We start from the raw sequence: 21,089 nt of genomic DNA, 5'->3' as shown, positions 1-21,089 counted from the left end.
TGAGTGAGTGTGTGTGTAGGTGTGTGTGTGTGTGTGTGTGTGTGTGTGTGTGTGGAAAGGGGAGGTATGCAGCCCCGAAAGGGAAGAGCTGCACTGGCTCGGGTCCCGTGCTCGCCACGCACATATCCACAAAAGAGTTGTGGACCCCCTGGGGGGGGGGGGCCCAACATTCAAATGGCGGGTAGGGACAACCAAGTACGCTCGTAAGCTTGTCATCGAAAAGATGAAAAGAAACTAAACTGGGTAACCACGATCAAGCGTTGGGCGTCATGGTACAGCTCAGGATCAGGATGGACTGTAATACAGAGACAAATGTACCACTTTTGACTTAAGGGGAGAGTACTGGAAACCATGAAAGAGTGTTGACATGGAAATGCGCTGGATGGCACCCTGGAGCTGTTTTGCAGGTCACTGAGTGGGAGCTAGCCCAAATACAGAAATTGTCCACATACAGAGCAGGGGTGACAAACTGTCTGGCAGAGACCACAAGCCCACTAATGGAGATTAGAAAAGAAGGAACACTTAATAGGAAGCCCTGTGGAACGCCATTCTCCTGTGTCAGCAGAGAGCTGAGGACAGAACCGAGTCAGACTCTCAATGACCAATGGGACAGGAACTGGTGAATAAAAAGTGGAAGGGGGCCCCTGTGGCCCTACTTGTGGAGCATAAGGAGAATGTGATGGTGCCAAGCTGTGTCATAGGCCTTACAAGGATCAGAGAAAACTTGAAGAAGATGGCGGCTCTGAGAAAAAGCCTGCTAAACTGCAGTTTTTAATCAAAGCTGATGATCAATTGGAGACAATAACCCCCAAAAGCTGCAATGGTAAGGAGATAAACAGTCCAAAGATTGAAGGACCCAACTGAGCTGATGGGTCACCATCCATCAGCAGACATTTGTCAGGCTAATCAGCAGTTAAATTTTGTGGGACAACAGATCTTTGCCAAGCTTAAGAACAGGAACCACAACACTGTCTCTCCATGGAAGGGGGAGGGGGGGGGGGGACAAATTTAGTAACTCCCATTTCAAGGAAAGCAGTTGCCCTCAGGTGTGAAGATTGCTGAATTCAGTTCAATAAGTTATGCTTGCAAAACACTGACATGAATTGTTTACAGAAGAATGGAAAACCTGGTGGAAGCCAATCTTGAGGAAGATGATAAATTTGGGAAACAGAGAAATGCAGGAACGTGAAAGGCAATACTGACTCAAAAACTTCTCTCAGAAGACGTTAAATTAAGCAAACCTGTGTTTAAAACATTTGTAGACAAAGAGGATGCTTTTGAGAATGTTGACTGGAATACGCTATGAAATTCTGAAGGTAGTAGGTGCAAAATACGGGGAGCAAAATGTTATTTACAATTTGTACAGAAAGCAGATGACGGTTATAAGAGTTGAAAGGCATGAAAGGAAAGTCATTTGAGAAGGTAGCAAACAAGGATACAGCTGACAAATCTTATGAAGGTGGTTAATTTTATTAAGTCTTGCTTCCATTGTCAAGTGTAAAGTCAGAAGTGCTCCTCTGACATTTCTAAAATAGTTTATTGACAACATCCTGAATGAATACAGAGCGGTACAGGGCACAGAGGGAACAAGGTCCATCCACTTCCCAGCACTACAGCAGCCAATGGGGATAGATGTGCAGCCAAAAGACCACGCCATGTTTTTGCCACAAATTGGTGGCACCAAGCATGGCTTACTACTTAGGCATGATACAGCACAACAAGCAATTTGTAGATGCGACGGTACGTGTGGGTACTGTACTGTTAGATTGGCAATGTTGGCAGCAACCAGGCACGTATTTTTAGTGGGTCGAAGATGACTGACTTAACTAATCTAGAACTTTAGAGCCCACATTCATGACAATGAACAAATAGTACTTTTACTTTCCAATCCTCTGTACATTATTCTTGTCAGTAACAAGGCTGCATGAGCTGCTAAGCTGATAAGCTGATTTTGAAAGAATTGTTGCGCTTAACTGATCTTACTATCTTTAGGTTGTGTGGATATTTTTCTGAAAGTCTGAGGTTACATCTCCAGACTGATAGATTCTACACACCTACTTGACTAGTTGTTTGGTTATTAGTTCCCCAATGATTTTAAAAGTTCTGAAGGTATGTGATCTACGCCTTTCACCTTATTTGATTAAAAGTCTTCCAAGGCTCTCTTGAACTGACTAATACTGGATCCTCTATGTCTTTCACATTGACTGCCATTTCTTTCTCTACATCATCTGACAAGTCATCCTCACTGTAGAGGCCTTCAATGTACCTTATCTATCTGCTCTCTCATCTGCATTAAACAGCGAAATTTCTCCTGCAGTATTAATGTTAATGCCTTGGCTTTTAATGTCACCAAAAGTTGTATTGAATTTTCTATATGCTGAATCAGTCCTTCGAACAACAATTTGTATTTCAATTTCTACATATTTCTTCCTCAGTCATTTTGCCTCGGATTCCATACACTTTCTATTTATTTCGTTCCTAAGTGACATCTATTGCTGTATGCTCATTCTTCCCTAAGTATTTCCATACTTCTTTCAGCCCCTAACTGAAGTAATCCTTTGGTAACTGATGATTTATTCGTGATTACCCTGCTTATACCTACATTTGTCTGTCCAACTTCTGTGATTCTCTTCAGTTTCCATCTACTTTTCATCATTAAATTGCAATCTGGGTCGATACGTGCTCGTGGTCACATCTTTCATTGAAAGATCTCAGTTTGGAATCTCCAACACACCATGGTGTTCTCCAGCTGGAATCTTCCTGTGTCTCCAGACCTTTCGAAGAATACCTCCACTTCCTGTGATTTCTGAATGGCATATTCACTATTACTAGCTGAAATTTAGTGCAGAATTCAAGTCTCTTTCCTCTCTGATTCTTGTTACTGAGCCCACACTCTCTCTAAGCACTGTCTTCTATTCCTTCCCTTCTACTACAGCATTTCAGTCACTCATGATCATTAGATTATGATCTCCATTTGTGGCATCGGCATGTGTACCTGCACTACTGTTGTTGACACTGGTTTGCTGTCTATTTTCATGAGAATAATCAAGCACTGAACTGAACTCAGTCTCTGCCCTACTTTCCCATTAATGATGAAACCTACTCCTGTTATACCATCTCCTGCTGCTGTTGTTTTTTTCCATACCAAGGACAAGAAGTTGCCCTGAACCTCTGCCCACTCCTCAACTCTCTTTAACAATGCCATTGGCAGAACGAGAATGACTCTTCATACACGAAGAGTTCATCTGCCATTGCTGGTTAACTTCCATTTAAAACATAACACTGTTAATATGAAACTCAAGAATCCTAGATGGAAAACAAACAATGGAAGGAGTAGAGGTGTAGACAGTGGTTTTGGACAATATCCTCCTCTATATGGGAAATATGCCACAGGAAGGGTGGGTCACTGTCACAGGAAGGAGTCGTGTGCGGAACATCGAGTCGAGGAGTGAAGGAGATAAAACAGGTTGATGTTTTTTTACCCCTTCCATTATTTGCGCGACTGATTTTCGAGTTGTATAAGAACACAGTCATCGAACTGGTAACACAATAGCCTATTTTAGCCCTTTTACGAATTTACCAGCGTAACAAAAATATGAAACAGCAACTAAGACATTGGCATCACTTGATTATTCACTTCAACTTCTATGCCTGGTAAATCCAGTAACCTGGTCATAAATTATTTGGCTACATGTTGTGCAGTTTAGTAGTTTTTGCTCCTTTTTTGCCAAGTTTCTGTATCTCTTGGTATAAGAAGCATGTCATCTTTCAAAGTGAGGGGGAGGGGGAAAAAAAGGACCAGTAGATGAAGTCAGAAAATGGTTAAAGTTACACCACCAGACAGATGTTCTCAAAGCACATGCTTCCGCCTACTTATGAAAGCCTGCTCTTCCCAAACTCTTCAGTTTTAATGTTATCAGATTTCTAAGGTGATCAACTAGCTCTGTGGGTAAATCGCAGATGACAAATCCAAATATCATGGGCTTGATTCCATTTGGTCCAAGGAGTTTTCTTGTGACTTATCAGCACTTTTACCTCTTGCAATGACAATGTGAAAGTCTTACTGAATTCAGTGTTCACATAAAACTGTTGGCTATTCTACAGTTGGCTGGGTCACACAAGCTCCAATAGGGCTCTGTTTAGCAAATAACTTTTGTGCCAAATCAAACGTTCAGGATGATGGCTTTAGAATTATAATTGTGACAGGGCCACAATATTTTAATAAATAGTTAAATTACAACCACAACCTTGCTTTCATCTAGCTGTGGATACAATTTTACATTGTTAAATAATGATGCAGATATGGGATTTAAAATTAAAACGGCTCGTAGATGTAATCAGCTTGGCAAGAAATTACTGCTACTACTCTGCTTCTGCAATGACAGTGGATGGACAAATATGTGGCTAGTAAAAAGCAGTAAGTGTTTTGTTTATAGCAGCTACTAATAAATTAAGCACTGTTTACATTAATCCATAACTGCGGTAAACAACATTAGCTAAATAAGTTGTTGGTGTTCTCTCTTTCTTCCTGATATTGTAACATGGAGAAGAAATAAAAACTTTGAGGTTCGCCGATGACATTGTAATTCTGTCAGAGACAGCAAAGAACTTGGAAGAGCAGTTGAACGGCATGGATAGGGTCTTGAAAGGAGGATATAAGATGAACATCAACAAAAGCAAAACGAGGATAATGGAATGTAGTCGAATTAAGTCGGGTGATGCTGAGGGAATTAGATTAGGAAATGAGACACTTAAAGTAGTAAAGGAGTTTTGCTATTTGGGGAGCAAAATAGCTGATGATGGTCAACGTAGAGAGGATATAAAATGTAGACTGGCAATGGCAAGGAAAGCGTTTCTGAAGAAGAGAAATTTTTTAACATCGAGTACAGATTTAAGTGTCAGGAAGTCGTTTCTGAAAGTATTTGTATGGAGTGTAGCCACGAATGGAAGTGAAACATGGACAATAACTAGTTTGGACAAGAAGCGAATAGAAGCTTTCGAAATGTGGTGCTGCAGAGGAATGCTGAAGATTAGATGGGTAGATCATATAACTAATGAGGAGGTATTGAATAGGATTGGGGAGAAGAGAAGTTTGTGGCACAACTTGACCAGAAGAAGGGATCGATTGGTAGGACATGTTCTGAGGCATCAAGGGATCACCAATTTAGTATTGGAGGGCAGCGTGGAGAGTAAAAATCGTAGAGGGAGACCAAGATATGAATACACTAAACAGTTTCAGAAGGATGTAGGTTGCAGTAGGTACTGGGAGATGAAGAAGATAGGATAGAGTAGCATGGAGAGCTGCATCAAACCAGTCTCAGGACTGAAGACCACAACAACAACAACATTGTAACACATTTGTCTCCTTGTGAAATGCCACATATAACTACTCTCACCATACAGAAATACATATGTAATGGTAGCATTTGATCATCAATACCTGAAGATATGTGCCAAAGATTGTGATCACATTACAGTCTCATGCGGAAAAATTATACACAAAAGCAACATCAGTTATGCGTAAAGATCTGCGTGGGACAAAGCAATCCTTACTGGGATTACGGAACTTTGCTTAAACACATTTGTATATTAGTGACAATATCCATGGCAAAATTTTAACCCAAGTTTGTTGTTCAACTAAAATTTCACATGCAGATATGAGGTAGGCATACAGATTATTATGTAGGTCATATGGATTACATGCTTAAGTTTCTATCAGTTAAGCGACCCAACTGGATTTAACAAGGTTACAACACACCCCATGTTGTAACCAACATATACTTTTTACACCAAGCAAAATGGTGCGGTGATTTGCAATACTTGTATTACAGAAAAGTAAGGTCAATACTACATCCAGTCTAGTTTCTCCATTCACTTCCTAGGGGCATTGTCAAATTCCTTACTTAAACACCGTACGACCGAACAGGTGCTGTAATGATTCCAGTGACAATAGTTCTTAATATCCTCTTGTATAGTTCTTGTTCACTCAGAACTGTGCAAGTGAACAGAGATTTAATCAATTTATGTAAAACTGTGGGTTATAATGGTTAGAGGTTCTACTTGACAACTGGAATAAATTATCGATTGGTTGCTTTTACCAACACCTCCCCCAACTCTGACAACCCTGATCATAAAGTCACTGGACATTTCAAAGAAAGCTAGTCTCATTTCAAATAGGTACGCCACTCAAACAATTATAGTTGGTGGCGACTTCACTTTACCCTTTATATGTAGGTGAAAATATATGTTTTAAGTCGGTGGTAGGCATAAAACTTCGTCCAAAATCATACTGAATGCTTTCTCAGAAAAGCATTTTTTATCAATTAGATCAGAAGCTCATTTGAAGTGTAAATGGTTGCAAAAACTTATTTGACCTCTAAGCACGGAAGTTGGAAGCCTACTAGAGCAAATGGACCTCCTTGGACAATAGAGAGCAGCATCGCCTCTGCACTGCACTCACCTAGTGAGTGCGCCACCATCTTGCCACGTGAGTAAACTGACCCATAGTGTCCCTGACGGCCAGCATAAATACCACTGCACATCGACCACTCAGTCAGTCATGTGCTTCGCCTGATAACATTTGTTTCTATCCCCACCATACTACCGATTATTAGTTGAAGACTTTGCTTGGATATTGTTTTTCCTCTTTGGTCTTCTACATAACATTGTGTCAAAAGCTCTTTGCACTTTGTTGCTGGATAGGCTGCTATTGACTTGCTCTTGTTGTGCTGGGTCTGCCGTTTGGTCAGCCCTGTTGCTCAATTTCAGCGTGGGTTTGAGTCCCATCTGCTGGCGGTCTTCCCACCTTTTGTCATAATTGTTTCTCTCCTGTTTTCCTGACGTGCGCCCGTATCCGCTACCCACAGATAAAGCAATTGGTGACAAGGAAAAGAAGTTGTTGCACAGCCTGGAAACTAAATTGGTTGCCCTCTCGAGCAACAGCAGCAGCTGATGCACCAGCAGCAGATACAGATGAACTTTTAAGTCTCTTCAGCTCTTGGCGGGGCAAACTGTGTGCAGAAGGCCGCTGTGCCATACGGAGCAGAGTCTTCTGGACTTTACACAACATTCTGTCTTCTGTTGTTTCCTCCTTTCAATGATGTTATGGAGGACTGGGACACACATTTGCATCAACTGAAGCAACATTTCATGGTGTTTCAAGTCATAGGCTATTCATTGCAGCGCTCCCTCTTTCTGTCTTGTTTATTGCCCGACAACTTTTTTCTCCTTCCAAAACTGGCACATCTGTCTGACCCCCTTGCTCTTTTCTTTCAGGAGACATGCGTTCCACTGACTAATTATTATTCCTTGCAGTATCATATGGTTGCCTACAGGCTAGAATTTCATCAATATTATAAACAGCTGGTACAGTCATACTACTCAAGGGTCACTGACTTGCAAGGACTTGGCCAAAAATGTGATTTTACTTATGCCAATAAGGGCTGCTAAGGCTTCCTATGCTGACTCCTTGATTCCTGATGCAGTGGTTCAACTGGCACCTGACAAGACATTCACATGGCAGCATTTAAACTGGATACTCTGTCATTAGAGGACAACTTGCACATTGCTCATTCATTCAAAATCGCACAGGTTGCTAAAGAATGACTCATGACAAGGCTGCAACTAGTCGCAGTTCACACACCACTGTGTGCACCACTCCAGCGTCGTACACAAAGGACGACGACCATGCTCCAGCAACATTGTGATTTGTCTTTATTTGATGTCTGATTCCTGAGCCTCCAGCCATCCCTTGACGACAGCTAAGGGAGCCGCTCGCTTCATGCCCAGTGTATTTTCCTCTCGCTCCCGAGCAGACTGTTCAGATAGGAGTCCTGTACACACTGCGGCAAGGAGGGGCACCTCTGCTGAGTATGTCGCATTCCCACGATTTGCCCCCCCCCCACAGGGCGCCGCGACCACACAAGGGCACGGTAAACGAGCTGCAGACAGTAGCCCCCCCAAAGTAATCCACTCACGCAGAAATTGTTTCTCATGCTTTGCACATCTCACCAGGACTTCCACTTTCATGTGGACATTGGAGCCACCATGTCTTTGATCAATCAGGTGATTCATGTGCAACTGGATCACACGACTTGTTCTTGCCCTCGTGCAATTTTGTGGCCTATAGAGACTGTGCAATTCCTCGTCATGAGCAGTTCTCTATCACGGGAATTTACAAATATGCTACTTAGCTTTTAACATTCTTTGTCATCAACTATCCATTGGATACCAACATTTTTGGCCTCAACACCTTCATGGCATTTGGATTTTCTATCTCAGATGATGTCAAGGTGCTTTCCTCTGCGGTCCCTTTCCAGGAACTAGCTGACCTCTGCACACTGTTTTCATCTCTCAACAGGATTTGGGGGTGTTCTTTACACTTTCAGGTGCACATCACCCTTCAGCCAGATACCATGCCTCTTTTACTGCACCAGACCGATTCCAGTTGGCTTACGGGCTGCCATGAAGCAGGAACTATTGTATGCAAGCAGCTGGGGCTGTCAAACCCATCAAGTCTAGCACATGGGACATGCCCCTAGCCACCATACGGAAGCCGAATGGGTATCTTAACTTCTAGTGGATTTCAAGGCGACCATCAATGCTCAATCGCGGGTAGAAACCTATCCTATACCCTGGTGAGAAGACTATCTCACTAAACTGGATGGAGGGGAATATTTTTCCAAGATCAACCTCACTGAGCTACCCTTAGACGAGGTGTCTCAGAACATTGTCACTCTTAACATACCATTTGGGTTGTGTCAGTACAAGTGACTCCCCTTTGGCATTTTCTCAGCCCCTGCAATATTCCAGTGATTTATGTAACAACTGATACAGTATATTCCGGCTTGCATCAATTACTTGGATGACCTTACCGTCACAGGAGCCTTCTGCCAGCAGCATTTAGAAAACCTCAGCATCCTGTTCACAATCCTGTGTTATCGTTTGGAGCAGTGCAGATTTTTTTCAGCCACGAGTGAAGTACTTGGGGCATTGGCTCTCTGAAGAGGGAACCAGGCCTACTAATCGGATCATTGACACCACCACTACTTTACCTCATTCGATGAACTTACTCGATTATAAGTGTTTTTATGCAAACTCAACTATTATGCTAAATTCTTACCCTAGGTGGCCCACGTTGCACATGTTCTCAATCTCAATCAGTTGCATGAAAATGTGGTCCCTTATACTTGGACCCCACTTGCAACCAGGCTTTTGTCAAATTGAAAACAATGCTGACATCCCCACCCTACCTCTCGCCTCTTCTCACAATCGTCCATTGATTATGGCAGCCAATGCATCCACCTACAGTATTGGAGCACTCTTGGTATTCAGGAATAGGGGTAGTTCTGAATGCACCAAACCATCTTCAGTCCAAAAAAAAGTGCCTCAACTTCTTATCGATTTTAATGTGTTACAAGAATGAAGAGATTAAGTTGCTTAAATAGTTTTCTTAAATTTGTTTGTTAAAACGTAAATGTGTGACACTTGATGGTCGAGAAAAGCTGTGTCCTGTCAAGTCAGCAAGTTTGCAACATACAGCCGATTGCTGAATTGGGGCATGTGGCTAATCTAACAACTATGATGCAGCTGGCCACTATGAATGTTTGCCTACGACTGCAAAGAAGAAGTGCTTACTGTTAAAGAAAGAATGAGCGTGATATATTTGTTTGCAGAGAATGGTTCTTGGCTTGTCCTTTTAGAATTTCAGGAGTAGTAGCCAAGTATCATTTGAGTAATGAGCCTCTAGAGGGATTATCTCAAGAGTGATGAGATCAGCTCACACTTATGTGTGAATTAGTCTGCAATGAGGATGGATCTCTCAAAGTAGTTCTAAGTCATTTAGAAAGGTATTTTGAGAAGATTTTTGGCTTGGGTAGAAAATGATTATTGCGCTGATTTTGGTAAGCATGTAGACTCACCAGGTATACGAAAAGCTCCGATTTACTGAAGGGCGAGATTAGTTTCTCCTAACTGTGATTAATGGTGCATTGTGTTGCTTAATATCCACACAATGGTAGGTGAACCGTATTTCAATATTTTTGTGAGATTTTCCTTGGATGGTGTATGTGAAGAGGCATGTTCACGCCAAGTCATTTAGTTATTTTGTTGTTGAGGATTAAAGCACACACTAAGGAATAGTAGCATTGCGTTATATTATTGTGGTTGTATAGGTGTACGCAAGCATAGGTGTACTTAGTGATATTTGGGTTAGGATTTTTTGTGCGACTTCGGCATAAGTGTCACATTATAGTAAATTCTGGAAATCTCGTTTGACGCTCTGAATGTGTAGTCTGTATTAAAGAGAATGGTCAGAATGGTCATCTTACGCAATAGTTATTTATTGAGAAACAATCAGAAGTTTATTGAGAATGTGATAGCTTTTTCCTTCGGCACTAAACCAAGAATCATTTAAAAGGGAACATGCTAATTCTCTCTGAAAGAGATCACTGAGTGCTGAGTTTTGAATTTTAAATGTTAGTGGGTCGCGGGAGTCAGTGCCTAAAGTGGTTGAGCTTTGTCTGATTATTTGAAATTCATATAGCTGAAATGTGGCAGTGACACTCCAGCTTTTGGTTTAATTTTTTTATTACATTGGAAACATCTTTCTCACTGACTCTGCTGTGAATAATGTCATTCTTTTGGCTACTGAGACAGATGCACATCGATTAGTTGTTCCGGCAGAATTACATCATCAGATATTGAGTTTGCTCCACTGGAGTAGTTGGGAATATTCCATATGAAGACCCAGCAAGTCGCAATGTGTAATGGTTGTTATCAACGGTGACACTGAAAAAATGGGCCTTAGTTGTGCAACATGCAGATAGCACCATGAGGTGCCCCCTCAGTCCTTTGCTCCTGGCCTACTCCTCGCCTCCCTTGCGACTGCATCCATTTCAATTTTGCAAGCTCATTCTTGGGATCTATGTGGTTGCTCATTGTGGATGATTATTGAAAGTACCCGTATGTCATAAGCACGGCATCCACCACGGCCGAGGACACCCTTACCACCTTAGCCCAAGTTTGCCCATCAAAGGGTTGCCTCGCACATTGGCTGTGACAATGATGCACAATTCATGGCCTCTGTCTTCAAGGAAATCTATGCTGTTAATGGCCTCTAACACATCTGTAGCCCTCCGACCATCTTTCCTCCAATTGTGAAGCTGAATGTCTTGTCCGGACTTTTAAGCAGCAGATGAAGAACACTAGCTAATCCTCTGACACTACAGTGAACCTTACTTTATGTTTTTGGGCACTACACCGATTTAACAATCACAGCCATGTGGAGCTCCTCCATGGTCAGCAGCCTCAGACATTGCTTCACCAGCTGAAACCATCACTATCTCATCTCACTCTCATCCCTCCTGGCGTTATGCTCGTGGCACGGGTTACTTAGCTGCAAATGCAGAAGGGGCTCAAGCGCCATCACCACAATCAGCTTCAGCCTCTGACAAACATCCCCACCCCAATCCCCTCTTCCAACGCCTCCTGGTGCCAATGTGACAATGGCCAGAACCCCTGGCTGCTCCCGTGGGTGTCCCATTATAATACTGCCCTGGATCCCTGTGGATCAATGGTTCCCCTTGGCATGCCAATCTCCAGTGATGTTCCAATTGACACTGCTGACCACACTTCCTCCCCATAGCCTACAGCTGACTACACTGCGCCTTTGCCAGTACCTATGTTTCACCTTCCATGGCACCATCTGGGGCATTTACACCCATATGCACCAGTTTCAGGGGGTGTGGATATGGTATTGAGGTGTGTGGAATTTGAATGCCCGCCAGAGAAAATGGATCTTGATGTACGATATGGGACAGTGTCACCACAGTGCTGCACTTGCCTAGTGAATGTGCCACCATCTCACCAGTGATTAAACCGATCTATAGTGTCCCTTGGGATGTCACACCTCGGTTGCTCAGTCAGTCATGAACTTTGACAGTGTTTGTTACTATCTACACCATCCTACTGACTACTGGTTTTTTTCTTTGGTCTCGATTTGGACTGTGGTCGTACATGCCCTGTTGATAGCACTGTGTCTAAAGTTCGTTGCACTTTGTTGTTGCATAGGTTGCTATTGGCTTGCATTTGTGTTGTGTCCGCAGTTTGGTCAGCCTTGTTGCTAGACTGACAGGGGTTCGAGTCCCATCTGCAAGTGGTCTTCCCACCTTGTTCTGTCATCATTTCTCTCCTTCTTTGTGACTTGTGTGCCGGTATCTGGTTACTTGTGCATATAGCATTAGTGACCATAAGGCTGTTATAGCAGGACTGAATACCGTTAACATCCAAATCCACCAAAAATATACGAAAAATACAGGGTGACAGGGTAAAACATATTACAACATAAAATGCAATAACTTGACATGTAATCGAGTTACTAATTGGTGGTTTGCTTCTACAAGTATGATAATTCAAAATAGCTGCGTGTTTGCCTGCAGCAGTTGGTACCGCTTGGACATGTGTATAACTGCTTTGTTCACACAAATGCACGTCAGTAGGCATGTGTACTCTACAGCAGAAGGTGTTCTGTGTGCTCTCTCTCACAGAGCTAATGCCTGTTAAACTGGTGCAATGTAATTTTCAGCACAAGTATGGCTTGTTAATAATGTTCCCACTTGGGTAACAATCAAGAAATGCATATTTGCTTTAATGTCAGGCCAACATGCCAAGTGCACAGTTCCAGAGGCTACTGTATAATTCATATGGTCTTCCAGTGGAGCCCTAGTAAATAGGCAGTTACAGATACCTTTTTACACAGTACACAATGTAATCCATAAAAGGATGCATCTACAGGCAAACAACCCGAGTTTCATCACAAAATCAAGACTGAGGACAGGTCACAACGGAAGGTATTTATAGAGTCAATTCTGTCAAAAATGAATGAAAACAAAGCATTCCTCAATTTCACTTGTTTTTGGGATGAGGCTATATCCCGCACTTCCAGCATGGTAAACATGCACAACTGCCGCATACAGTGAAGTGAACCCCCTCTCCCCACATGGTGATAGAGTGTGAATATGATACTCCAAAAGCAAAAGTGTGGTGTAGATTGTTGAAGGACAGTGTCATAGCCCATACTTCAGAGAATGCAGTTAATGCAAGACTGTAAATAGACTTGCCGGAGGCGTAAGCTGTGCCACAAATTCTTTGTGATGTGATGTGATCTTTCAATAAGATGGTTTACAATGCCATTTTACGAACATTGTGAGGGATTGCAAACTCTCAGATCGCTGAGTTGGGAGAGGTAGTCCCATCCGTAGGTGGTCTCTCCACTGGATTGTTTTTTCCAGTGGCAGTTTATCACAAATCATATGTTCAGATACTAGTTCATCATCTACATCTGCACTATCGTGTTCATGCAGCTATCACAGATGTTACATCTGCAATCCTGCCAAAGACTCAGAGAATCAGAAAACATACCAGCTGTCTGCCACACCACTATTTATGCTCGTATCAAGATTAGGCATGTAAAAAAAAACTTTTTGAGTTACCAAACTTTTAGAACTGTACTGTCAGTTAATATCTCATTTAATTAAAGTTATTATGTTTTATATTATTATTTGTTTGTGCCAGATATGCTGAACATTTGTTTTAAAAAGCAGATAAAAATTCTGTTTGTTGCCTTCCGAAGGAACAGTCGCCACTCTTTCCAGTCTGACTATACGCATAGACTTGATATGGTTTAAATTCAAAGAAATAATATCAATGGCAACCCAGAGATATACACCAAATAAATTAAAAGAGGCAGTACTGATTGCCCATGGTACACAAAACAGGTCAGAACATTGTTGCAAATGCAATGAAAAAAGCTTGCCAAAGTTAAAAGTATCTGAAACCCACGAGATTGGTGAAGTTTTCAGAAGCACAAAATTTAGTGTGATCTTCAATGTGAGATGCTTTTAATAGTTCCCAACACGAAACTGTCAATATGATAGAAAACCTTAAGAGATTCTGCAATCTACCACCTAAGCATGCACCATACGGGTCTTCATAAGGTTATTTGCCCTGGAAGGATTACCGGAAACACTGGTTTGCGACAATGGATTGATTAATTGAGAGGGTTTATGGGACCAAATGAAGAGATTCTGGTTGTACGGAAAGTATACCAGCGGCAAGATGTAATCAATACCATAACTGTGTGATAATGTTAATATTACTGATGACACTGCCAGTAAAGCAGAGTTAATAAACAGTTTTTCAAAACTCCTTCACAAAAGAGGACAAAGTAAATATTTCAGAATTCTAATAAAGAGCAACTGCCAACAGGAGTAACTTAGAAGTAGATCTACTTGGGGCAATTAAGCAGCTCAAATCATTTAATAAACATAAGGCTTACGGCCCAGATTGTATACCAGTTAGCTTCCTTTCATAGTATGCCAATATAATAGCTTCATACTTGGCAAAAGCTGTGTACGTAATGAGTCGAAGTTGCACAGATCACACCAATACTCACGAAGTGAAACAGAAGTAACCTGCTCAATTGCAGACCCATATCATTTGCAGAGGATTTTGGAACATATACAGAGCTTGAACAGGAATTACCCTGAAGAAAAAGATTTAATGACAAACAGCTAATATGGATCTGGGAAATATTGTTCTTGTGAAATACAACCAGCCCTTTATTCTCGTGAAGTAATGAGAGCTATCACAAAAAGGGGTGTCAAATGATTCTATATTTTTAAGGTTTCCAGAAGGCTTTTGACACCGTTCCTCACAAATGGCTTCTAACCAAATGGTATCATTTGCATTGGAGGAGAAAGATCATGTGGCAACAGGAAATGTCTGTTTCAATGGTATCATTTCAGTAGTGTGACTGGATTTGTAATTTCCCTGTCAGCAAGGACATAGTTTGTAGTAACTGATGGAAAGTAATCGATTTAGACAGAAGTATAGTTGGCATTCTCCAAGAAAGTGTTATAAGCCCTCTGCTGTTCCTGACCTACATAAACGATTTAAAAGAGAACCTGAGCAGGCCTCAGATTTATTTATTTATTTATTTTGCAGATGATGCAGTCATTTACTGTCTTACAAAGTCATAAGATCAAAATCAGTTGCATAATGACATGGTATGAAAAGTCACAACTGAGTCAACAATGAAAAGTATTTTAAGTCATCCACATGAGTACTAAAAGGAATCCACAAAATTTCAATTCTGCAATAAACGATACAAATCTGAAGGCTATAAATTCCACTAAATACTTAGGAATTACAATAACAAATAATTTATGGCAGAATGCTCAAACAGGTAATGTTGTTGGGAAAGCGAAACCGAAGACTGCAATTTATTGGCAGAACACTTACAAAAAACAGATCTATTAAACAGACAGCTTACACTGTGCTTGTCCTCCTCCTGGATTACTGCTACATGGTGTGGGTTCAGCACCAGATAGGATTGACAGATGATACAGAAAAAGTTCAAAGAAGGGAAGCTTGTTTTGTGTTATCATGAAATAGAAGAAAGAGTGGCATGGATATGATATGTGAATTGGGGTGGCAATCATTGAAACAGACGTTTTCTGTTGCCACATGATCTTTCTCCTCCAATGCAAAAATATATTGTTCGCACCCACCTACTTAGGGAGAAATGATCATCATAATAAAACAGACATCAGAGCTTGCTTGCTATTTGAGAGTGCAATGCTAGAGAAACAGCTTTAATGTAGTTTGAACCTTCTGTCAGGCACTTAAACGTGAATGGCTCAGTAATCACTTAGATGTAGATGAAAACTGATAAGATTCCTTACATACTGCACCAGACTACACATCACACCAGATTACCTCTAGATTTTTAACCATTACACATTAACACAGTGAAACTCCACAAAAGCAAACAAATGTTCTTATACCAACCTCTCAAGCTGTAATAGTCTACCAGTGGCTTCGTTTGCTTATGGTATGCTTCCAGACGTTTTTTCAGCGCTTCAACATTATCATCTGAGCGACGTATCAGTGGTTCACCTGTTAACTGATTACAAAACAATTTTTTCACTAAATGTCCACAGATCTGGCATAACATCTTATTCTGCTAGGAAGAATTTAGCTATCCTGTAATCTAAATTGGCACTATAGCATTATTCTCTTAATGGTGTGAAGCTATCGACTGTATCTGCATACAGATGTAACATACAAAATTCAATTCCTTGCATAAAACCAAGCTAGTGTGATTATTTAACATTTGTTTGTAAACAGAACACACATCCCACAATGCCAGAAATGATTTTCGGGTTTTAATTTATTAAATTCTGTAATATTGTGAAGTGCACATAAAGGGCGTGGTGAAAGTTGTTAAAACATGCAAAAACTAGAAGGAATAAAGTAATTTTGTTCACCTTCTGAGTGGAGATGGAGTTGTTCTACCAAGAAGTGACAGAAGAATCAGTTAACAAGGAGTGACTACTTTTATAAACCATAATGGGTTAGAAAAGAATGAAATTTTCACTCTGCAGCAGTGTGCACTGATAAACTTCCTGGCAGATTAAAACTGTGTGCTAGACAGACTCAAAATGACTAATTTTGGAACTGAGAAATGTTGTGTACATCATCAATAGCAGCACATGTACATGACAGTCTGCCACTGCAAACCATCAACCATTTCTATACGGTGATTGATTAAAATAACTTGTGATTGATGTTTCAGCAAGCTGAGTGGTGGGAGCTAGTCACTAGCTATTTTCAGTTATTTGGTGAACTCCATGTGCTTCATATGTAGCCAATTTCGTAGGTAGCTTCTGAGCCTGGTCATGTGTGGCTAGCTGCATGCGGCAACACTGACCTCCATCAATGCAATCTGTACATCACATAGCTATTTTATTCAAGCTATATTAGGTCTGTTCAGAAAATTCCAGAGCTTTGTCCACAATATTTTTCTATGCTTACCTTTTGCTCATTGTGCACTGTCTCCTTCAAAATACTATCTCCCCCCCCCCACAATTGACGCGCGGCTCCCAATGCTGTTTCCGAATTTTATCTCGTCTATTGTTGCAAATCTTTGTCCATTCAACAGGATTTTCAATTTTGGAAATAAAAAGTATTCTGAGGCCAGGTCTGGATAGTATGAAGGACGAAGCAGCACAGAAATTTCATTTTTTGTGCAACACTCACGCACCAACAGGGATGAATGTACAGGTGCATTATTGTGATGCAAAAGCCATGAATTGTCTCACCACATTTCAGGCCATTTCCCTCTCACATTTTCCTGCAGGTGTCACTACGCATCCTGATAGTACCATTAATCAACAGTTTGTCCCTGTGGCACAAATTCATGATTAATTAATTCTTCAATGGCTTTAACATTTGAGCTGACCTGATGAGCTTTTTATGGTCTTCAAGAACCTTTTCCAACACACTGTGAAGACAACCTATGTCTCAATGTCACAGCCCATGTCTCATCTTAAGGAACATCTTGTCCTCATTTACGCGATACAAAAGCTCTTCACAATTTGCAAGGTGAAGGTCTTTCTGGTCTTGACTCATGAGCCATGGGAAGAACTTGGTAGCATGGATATGCATATCAAGATATTGTGTCAGGATTTCACGACATGGGCCAACTGAAATGTTACATTCTTCTACAATCTCTTGGACAGTGAGTCTTCGACTGGCACACACAGTTTCATTGATGTTCCCAATACAAGCACTGACAGTAGGCATCGAAGGATGACCTGAACAAGGGTTATCTTTAATTTCTGTCCGACTATTTTTAAACCATATGAATCATTTGTAACATTAAGCATAGCTTAACCACTCATCACCATAGACTTCTCACATCATCTCAATCAAGGTTTCTGTGGATGCTAATGTGCCCTGAGATCCAGAGGAATGTCACAGAGACAGAAGTTCTCTGCATCGAATACGACTCACTGTAGCTATGTAGATATTCTTTCCCAGTACTTTCCCCCATGAGTCCTCAAGAGGCCGTCTAGTGTCTTCATTTGTGCCCGTGAGTATCAAAATACCAATGAAGGTGTACATTCCTTCTATGGTTGTAAGTTTTAAGTTCTTATTACAAGCTTCTTGGTTTGTACAGTTCACGATAATCTTCATTATTTTGGGAGTTATAAACTTTTTGAAAGATTCTGACACACTAGAGGTAAGGCCTCCACAAATCAAACCTTCATGAAAATTCACTATATTTTGTACTTGCCTTGGAAGCACAGTAATATATTCCCTACTGCTTTTTGCTGCAGCAATGATGCTGGAAGCAGCTGCATGCTGTTCATCAGGGGATGAACTCTGTGAACTTGACTCATTTTCAATTACTGTGTCACTGTTGTATCTCACAAATGTATCATCTTATGGATCACTTTCATCACCTTCACTTGCTTCATTTATTATAGCCGACACCTCTTCATCTGTGAGAAACCTCTGATACTGACGAGACATTTTATTAGAACTGCGAGTAATGTACGACTGCTCAAACAACAAAGGAGATTTATTTCAAAACAACAATGGCAAACAATACAGTGGTACCAACGGTCAGAAACTGCATTTCTTTCTGCCACATTGAGAAATATTTTAATGAGAAAAGTTCTCATCTATGTCTAAGGGGGGCAAAAACTGCCCGCACTTAAATATAATAGGCAGATTTAATTCACAAAAATTAAATAACCATGACGCACATACTCTAGATATTTTTATACAACTACCTAAATTCCTGCTTCTCTACTGTATGGTTTAATGGTGGAATTACCCTAAAATATTACAGCCGTAAAATAGTTTCCTGTTCGTTCCTCTGTATGGAGACTGCTTGGAAGGATGCTGCCTTTCAGAGAAGCAACAGTGAATGGAAAGACCGGCAAAACTTGATCTCTGGGTTCCGGAGGAATTTATGAACATGCAAAACTACAAGTATAGCATTTGTAAATTTAGAGAAAGCTTTTTGGCAATGCTGATTGGAATACACTCCTTTAAATTTTGAAGATGGCATGAATAAAATACAGTGAACAAAAGGATACCCACAAAAGCTGCACCATGGTTACAACAGTCAAAGTAGTAGTTTGGAAGGAAGTGAGACAGGACTGCAGCCTGTTATCCATAATATTCAATCACTACATGGAGCAAGCACTAAAGGAAACCTATGAGAAATTTAGAGATAGAATTAAAGGTCAAGTGGAAGAAATAAAACTGAGTTTTGCCAATAATTCCCTTCTCTGTGTCAGAGATGCAAAGGACTGAGGATTTATGAAATGGATAGTGTCTTGAAAATATAAATCATAAAATGTAAAACAAGGGTAATCAAATCAGGCAAAGGCGAGGGAATCACATTAGGTGATGACGAATTGGGAAAAGTAGTAGAGTTTTATTGTTTGCGCAGAAAAATAAATGACTATTATAAAAAGTGAGAGGATATAAAATGCAGACTGGCCATAATGAAAAATGGTGTTTTTGAAAAAGAGAAGTTTGTTAGCATAAAATAAAATTTTTGGTGTTGAGAATCTTCTCTGAAGGTATTTGTCTGAAGTACAGTCTTGTACTGAAGTGAAATGTGGATGCAAAGCAGTTCAGAAAGGAAGAAAATAGAAGCTTTTGAAAAGTGGTGCTGCAGAATAATGCTGAGACCAGATGGGTGAAAAGGATAACTAATGAGTAAGTTTTAAGTGCTACAGTATACATTTGAATTTTTAGTGCTGTCAGCCACCTTTAAACTGTATTGTCTGATGACACTCTTGTTCATTTGAAGAGCACAATCAATAACAAACAGCAAATGTGCCTTGTGGCTTTAGTCAAAAACTTCTCTAATTAATGTTTTTGTGCCGACATTTGTGTAGAAACAATTTGCCCAAATTAATTTGCGGTAGGTGCCAGGAACTGCACCACTAAGTGAAAGATAATTCTTAGTTGGTGTTCAACATGTTAATAAAGTTTTTCAGTGTCTTGGGAGTATAATACAGTTAGGCATGTAATCTGTGCTCCCTTCCAACAAAATTACCTCGAGTTAATTTGATAAAAGTAAAGAACTGCTTCACAATGTTTGCTGTTTGTAACGGAACACTTATCCAGTGGTTGCAATAAAATGTTAAACATGTGACAGCAATATCTATGTATGCTTCACAGTCACTGTTGCCTTCATAATTATCCTCACCACCACTGATGACGTAATTTACAAGTCTGTCTACTTCCAATCGCTCACGTCAGTCTCTACACAACTATTTAATATGCTAGGCAAGACACACAAGAACATTGTACATCACTCAGTATCCATCCTCTCCCCTCATCCAACAGTCAGTCACAAAGTTATTACTATCGAGTGGGGTGCATTTACAATAAAAGTGCACAGACAAATCTTCAACTTACATCATCCTTCATGGGAACTTTTGGAGGATGAAATTCTTCGTGATACGAACGACCACTTGCTGGATGTATTAGCCGGCCTGTAATTCTTCGAACCAGATAATTGTCATCAATACTGAATTCCACAACAGCATCTAGTGCAGTATTTCTTTTCTCCAGTAGTTTATCTAGCTAACAGAAAGAAGACAAAAAATTTGCAACATGTATTTGGACAGTCTCCATTGCCTAAGGAAATCAGTTTTACAGTTTTTACCTTCTCTGCCTGTGGGACAGTTCTTGGAAAACCGTCTAAAAGAAACCCATTTTTACATTCTGGACGATCAAGATTAGTGTCAATCAGATTAACAACAAGCTCATCACTTACAAGTTTTCCTGAAAAAAATAAATGAATAAATAAATTAAACTCAATTTACTGAGTTAAGACAGTATGTATAACATTGCTGCTTAATGTCATTGTAAAATAGGTTCACTAGAAAATAAGAGCAAAGATTAATAACTAGAAAACTTAGTGCCATCAGCAAATATGTAGGCTTGATTCCTGCTATCTCAATAACAGAGCAAACTTTACCTGCAATGCAGTATAGACTTTTCTAACTTCCTGATAGATTAAGCTGTGTGCTACACGAGCACTTCAGCCTGGGCCTATTTTCTTTTTATAATTTTTTGTGGGCAAGACCCTTGTGCAAAAGGTCAGTGCACTCTGAGTTACAATGGTGGGAAAAACATTGCTTTCATTTCCTTACAACAGCCATACAAAACTTGTGCTGCAATTGAAAATCATATCAATTGTGATATCTAATACA

General features: G+C 40.5%; 1 protein-coding gene across 1 annotated transcript in view; it reads right to left on the bottom strand.

The window, feature by feature from the left end:
- LOC126475632 (adenylate kinase) overlaps positions 1-21,089 on the bottom strand; it is a 42,904-nt gene that overhangs the window by 12,247 nt on the left and 9,568 nt on the right. Inside the window, exons 3-5 of the mRNA XM_050103482.1 lie at positions 20,540-20,658; positions 20,290-20,457; positions 15,850-15,964 (exon numbers count right to left, since the gene is read on the bottom strand). Coding sequence (XP_049959439.1) covers positions 15,850-15,964; positions 20,290-20,457; positions 20,540-20,658 — 402 coding nt within the window. The remainder of the gene's footprint in view (positions 1-15,849; positions 15,965-20,289; positions 20,458-20,539; positions 20,659-21,089) is intronic.

This window comes from Schistocerca serialis, chromosome 1 (assembly GCF_023864345.2).
Source record: "Schistocerca serialis cubense isolate TAMUIC-IGC-003099 chromosome 1, iqSchSeri2.2, whole genome shotgun sequence".
Taxonomy (NCBI): Eukaryota; Metazoa; Arthropoda; class Insecta; order Orthoptera; family Acrididae; genus Schistocerca; species Schistocerca serialis.
The sequence above is the reverse complement of the archived record's forward strand: the minus strand, read 5'-3'. Positions and strand labels throughout refer to the sequence as shown.